The sequence below is a fragment of the Octopus sinensis genome, linkage group LG22 (genome assembly GCF_006345805.1).
Source record: "Octopus sinensis linkage group LG22, ASM634580v1, whole genome shotgun sequence".
NCBI classification, from domain to species: Eukaryota; Metazoa; Mollusca; class Cephalopoda; order Octopoda; family Octopodidae; genus Octopus; species Octopus sinensis.
The window spans coordinates 8,002,909-8,009,059 of NC_043018.1; the positions used below are offsets into that span (position 1 = coordinate 8,002,909).

The following is a 6,151-nucleotide window of genomic DNA, read 5'->3' on the forward strand; positions in this document are numbered from 1 at the left end:
TAGCTCCGGGCCGACCAATGCTTTGTGAGTGGATTTGGTAGACGGAAACTGAAAGAAGCCTGTCGTATATATGTATATATATGTGTCTGTTTGTGTGTCTGTGTTTGTCCCCCTAGCATTGCTTGACAACCGGTGCTGGTGTGTTTATGTCCCCGTCACTTAGCGGTTCAGCAAAAGAGACCAATAGAATAAGTACTGGGCTTACAAAGAATAAGTCTCGGGGTCAATTTGCTCGACTAAAGGCGGTGCTCCAGCATGGCCACAGTCAAATGACTGAAACAAGTAAAAGAGTATATCTGGCCAAAATAATCTACATGTTTTATCTTTAACCCTTTCGTTACCAAACCGGCTGAAACCAGCTCTGGCTCTGAGTACAAATGTCTTGTTTTCATGAGTTTTGAATTGAAATCTTTCACCAAACCTTGGTCACAATTTATGTTCCTAACACTAGCTTAATGATAACCAAATTATTTTACTAAATTCTTTGTTATATTTGAAGTAATTGAAAGAAACACAGAGCATTTCAAAATACAGTAACGAAAGGGTTAAATTGGCTAGATCCAACCTTTCACATCTACCCTATAATGTCATTCTTAAAATAAACCATCTTATTATTGAAACTGCAAAGCTACAAGCTAAGGCATGACTAATGTGAATAAATAAACATTACATTTGATTAAGAAATCTTAATGCTAAAGGTTTAACCCTTTAGCATTTAAACCAGCTATATCCAGACCAAATGTTCTACCTATTTTATTATGAAACTGGACGGATTCGGCCTCTCACTCATAATAATAAAAATAATAATGAAATTATTGTATACAGTGCTCAGGTGCACCACAACTTGTCAAAAATGCATATAAAGTATATGCAGTAATGTACAAATGTCTGGGAAGTGAACAGTGTATGAGTCAGATACATGCTTGCGTGTGTATGGAGGGGAGAAAATCAGGTGTAGTGTTGACAAATCTCAGGAAGCATGGAAGTCTTGAAGGATGCAGTGCTCCGACAACTAACAACTGATGCCGGCAGTTTGTTCCATGCTTCAGCAACTTTCAGCATGAAAAAATGTTTCTGAAAGTCATGGGAGCTGTGCTGTTTTCTGACTTTGTAAACATGTCCATGAGTGTTAGACAGGTGGAGTTTGAAAAGGTGATCAGAGTTATTGTTTGTAAGATGGTTAATAATTTTATGGGTGTCTACTAAGTCAGCTGCCAGTCATTGGAGTTTCAATGTGTCCATGACCAGGGAAGTAAGGCGTTTAGAATATGGCAAATGCTTGATGGAGGGTATTCTTTTGGTTGCACATCGCTGAACGGCTTTTAAAAATAAACAATCACATCATTGGATTCTTGAAGCTACAATATAATGCATGATTAATTCAAAACAAGGTGAATAAATAAGCATTACTATTGACAGAGAAATCTGAATGCTTAAGGGTTAAAGATAATCTGTTCCTTCTTATTAGATGGTGAGTTGGCAGAATTGTTAACATATTGGACAAAATGCTTAGTTGCATTTCTTTGGGTTCTTTACATTCTGAGTTCAAATCTCACTAAGGTCAACTTTGCCTTTCTTCCCTTTAGGGGCAATAAAATGAAGTACCCATCAAGTACTGGGGTTGATGCAAATGATTGGCCCCTCTCCTCAAAATTGCTCGTCCCAAACCCTACAAAAGATTGACGTCCGGTTCCATATTTAAGCGATGAAGAATTATGTACATTATTTACATTATTTACAATTGACGGATGTTTGTCCTCATCTTGTTTGTTGTTAACACAACGTTTTGGCTGATATACCCTCCAGCCTTCATCAGGTATCTTGGGGAAATTTCAAACCTGGGTTCTCATTCCTAAAGTATTTTTCGATATTATTATTGTTGTTGTCGGCGGTGGCGGCGACATTTTTGTTGTTGTTGTTCAGGTCACTGCCTGGAATTGAACTCGGAATCTTGCGGTTAGTAGCCCACACTCTTAACCACTACACCATATGCCCACTACGCCATATGCCCGTAGGCATTTGGTGTAGTGGTTAAGAGCGTGGGCTACTAACTGCAAGATTCCGAGTTCGATTCCAGGCAGTGACCTGAATAATAGTAATAATAATAACAACAACAACAACAACATCGAAAAATACTTTAGGAATGAGAACCCAGGTTCGAAATTTCCCCAAGATGCCCGATGAAGGCTGGAGGGTATATCAGCCGAAACGTTGTGTTAACAACAAACAAGATGAGGGCGAATATCCGTCAGACTGGCGTCCCTTTTGGGGGAGGATATGAAAATCAGATAACTGGCAATAAGGGTTCTGGGTCTCAAGGAAAATAAAACAGAATACCCTTAGATTTCTTATCACTAATATCAGTCTTTTCTATTTTCAGTAGACTATGTGCTTCCAGTAAATAGTGTAAGTATATTTTTATTGTTTGTTTTTTTTCTCTTACTGCATTTAATCCTTGAACTATGGCCATGCTGGAGCATGCCTTCAGGTTTTATTTATTTACTAGCAGTATCGCCCAGCGTTGCTTGGGTTTGTTTTGACCCTTTAGAATTGGAATTTTTGAAAAGTAAAAATTTTGCATTATGTAGCTTGTTATTCTCTTTAAGTGAAATACACCAAAATACACACTGAAATACACACTGGTTGAAATACACCAAAAAAAATGGCGACACAGCAGTCAAAAAATCGTAAAATTAGGGATTTTCATAGAAAAAAAGCACCTTTTTGATGTAAATAATTTTTGGTCTTAACATGGTCCGATTTGAATTTTTTCTTCTACAGAAGGAAGAGCACGCCTTCTTCTATCATACTCTCAATTTTGGTCAACTTGCGCTGCAGGGTCTCGGAGGAGATAGTGTTAGTTGAAGGCTACCAAACCTGCCATACACAGACAACTTCAGCTTTATATATAGAGAGAGATTCTATAAGCTTTCATGGGCCCCTGGACAAACAGGTCTGACTGTCCCTATTTATTTTCGAAGGATTATGGTTTATGTATTTCTCTCTCGACTGAGAACTACATCATCTAGAATCATCAACAAACAGCCTGCATTTGAAACTGAGCTCCCAAAGACAAAACCCCCTTAAATAAAACAAATACAAATAACAAGTTACTGGATGTGTAAACATAGGGGATCTTTTCGGTTTGAACAGCAGTTTTTAACATAATTTCTAGGTAACTAAAAAATCTTAAACTTCGTATACTGGTAGAATGTGTTTATAAAACATCTTTTTCTCTTGGCTTTATTGAGAAAATTCTATAGTTTGTAAGATATTTGTTGTTTTTCTTTCTTCAATTTCTGCAATTTCAACCAATCAATGATGTACATTGAGGTAAAAACATTCTGTGCCGTATGAATATGTCCCTTGTTTAAGAAACAGATTGGGTTTATTTACATTTGTGAAGAAAAAAAGATACCCTTCCCCCCACCCCTAACCCTAAACCTAAAACAGATTGAACTGCAATAGATCGATACTAGGGTCATAATTATGGGTGACAATTTCATATGACACTGCTAGAAAAAACTGCCGTTCAAACCGAAAAGACCCAACATAGGTTCTGACATCATTAAAAACATTGCCACGTGAATACAAGTCTGTTACTTAGTGAAGGCACATGGCTTTGTGGTTAGGGTATTTGGTTTACAATCATAGATTCATGAGTTCAATTCCCGGTGATGTGTTGTGTCCTTGAGCAAGACACTTTATTTCACGTTGCTCCAGTCCACTCAGCTGGCAAAAATGAGTAGAGCTTGTATTTCAAAGGGCCAGCCTTGTCACATTCTGTGTCACACTGAGTGCCAGTAGTACTATGCTACTAGGAGCATACATACCAAGTAGACTGAGACGTACATATACTGTTGTTGTATAGAGTGGAAGTTCAATGCGAAGTTTTGAACTCAGTACCTTGTGGTTAGTAATCCATTACCTTGAATTAGAAGCCATTAAGTCTTTAAACATTAATTTACTGAATTTAGTCGTTTGACTAAAACTTTAATTGATCATACTGACTGTGGTGTGTGCAAGAGATTCGAAATGAAGGCACCTACCTTCTCTTCGCTCTGATGTAGGCCCTTCAGCGGTAACGGATCCTTCAACACAGCCCGACCCGAACGCTAGAGATAGAAGTTGCATCACCCAGCCTTAACAATGTGATCACTCGTCTTAACCCCCCTCGACGACCTGACTTGAAAGGCAGAAATCCCCACTCGCTGCGCGCGCGTCACGGCTGCCCCTTCCGGTCAGCCCCAAGTTCCGGTCAGCTCCCCAGCTGCTGACGTCATCCCACACTGACCTCAGTATGTGTTTCATTCTGGCATTTATTTTATAGATCTCTACTTGATGAACTGCTAGATTTTGGGACATAGTGGGACACAATACCCGATTTAAGAACAAATGTAAACACACACACACACACACGTACATGTATTAGGTGCAAGAATGACTGTGTGGTTGAAAAGCTTGCTTCCCAACCACATGGTTCCATGTTCAGTCCCTCTGCATGGTACCTTGGGCAAGTGTTTTCTACTATAGCCCTAGGCCAACCACAGACTTGTGACTGAATTTGGTAGATGGAAAACTGCAGCATTGTTCATCAGAAAACGACCAAAAAACATATTTATAAAGAAGAGTTTTTTGTTTCATATTCCTTGTGTGTCGATTCTGCCCATAAGGAAGGAACAAATAATACAATGTGGCTGTAGGTCATAATCCCTGGGCAACAACAGGGTGCATTGCTATTATAGGACTTGATTTTCCAATGTATTCTTTCTTAATTTAAAATTATAGATTACTAGCAGTATCGCCCGGCGTTGCTCGGGTTTGTAAGGGAAATAACTATATAAGCATTTTTAGAGAGTTACTTCCCTTATATAACCCGAGCAAAAATCATTAAAAATGCGGGAAAATGATGGTAAATTTTTTTTTTAAATCGTAGACTCATCGTAGACGTGCGCTAATACCCAGAAGGGCTCGATATGAATGACGACTATAAGATACCCGCTTTTGGTTAAATTGCATCGCAAAATGTGGGAGTAGTTAGGAATCTATATCAGAGGAGACAGAGTCTCACACACACAACTTCAATTTTATATATAAAGATTACTAGAGGGAAACTTCACTGTTATATCTAGCATGTCACAGCTTGTGCAGAGGTCTACCCTCACTGGCTCAAAGCAAACTTTAGCATAGTGTACTCCCACATCAATTATAATTGAAGAACTATGATTAAAGGCATTCCAATCATGACCATCCTGTCGTTCATATTATCAGGAACTATATTATCCAATACAGCCTTCCTTTAAGTATGCAATTTGTGGGAGTTTTAACTTATAATGGGAGGCAAGGTTCATGATATCAGATGAATATCGCCTTCTCTCATTAAAATTGTTCTTTGTGTTGTTTCAAGCTCCAGCAGGCGAGGAAAAAAGTCTTAATTAAAAATGCAATTAACAACCAGTTTATTTACAAGTTAGACAGAATAGATGAAGTGTGTTACTCTCAGTAGACCATCTCAAGCTGTGTGCGTCTACAACAAAATTGTTGTGTGTGTTTACTATATATGGATATGGAATGTATTTACCAGATTCAAAATATCTATTGCTTGATTAAATTAGGAAAGAATGGGCTTTTTTTTCTTTTGTTTATTTTTAGTTACCTGTGGAACTGGTGATGGTACTACATAAAAGCACTGGTGCTGGTGCCATGTAAAAAGCACCCAGTACACTCTTTAAAGTGGTCAGCATTAGAAAGGGCATCCAGCTGTAGAAACCATGCCAAAATAGACTATGGAACCTGGTGCAACTCCCAGCCTTGCCAGCTTCTATCAAGACATTTAACCCATGCCAGCATGGGAATGAACTTTAAATAATGTCACTGCTGATGATGATGGTGATGCCAATCTTGATGATGAGGCTTAATCATCATCGTAATATAATTATTTTTGTTTCTTCTTTCAGAGTAGAAAACCCAACAAAGAAAATACAAAAATCGTAGAAGGTTTAGCCCTGGCACTGTCCAAACTGAAACCAGTTGCACATGGTTCCGATGAAGAGGATGGAGGTTGGTAAAGGTTTCTTTTTCTTTTCATTTCACCCAGTGACACGTAATCTCCCATTAACCCATTTGTGTGTGATACAGACTCTCCGGTTCC

General features: G+C 38.5%; 1 protein-coding gene across 3 annotated transcripts in view; it reads left to right on the forward strand.

Moving 5' to 3' along the window:
* LOC115223094 (B-cell linker protein-like) overlaps window positions 1-6,151 on the forward strand; it is a 114,051-nt gene that overhangs the window by 87,966 nt on the left and 19,934 nt on the right. For all 3 annotated transcript variants that reach the window (XM_036512330.1, XM_036512331.1, XM_029793508.2), the window contains 2 exons: window positions 2,381-2,406; window positions 5,958-6,060. In XM_036512330.1, coding sequence (XP_036368223.1) covers window positions 2,381-2,406; window positions 5,958-6,060 — 129 coding nt within the window. The remainder of the gene's footprint in view (window positions 1-2,380; window positions 2,407-5,957; window positions 6,061-6,151) is intronic.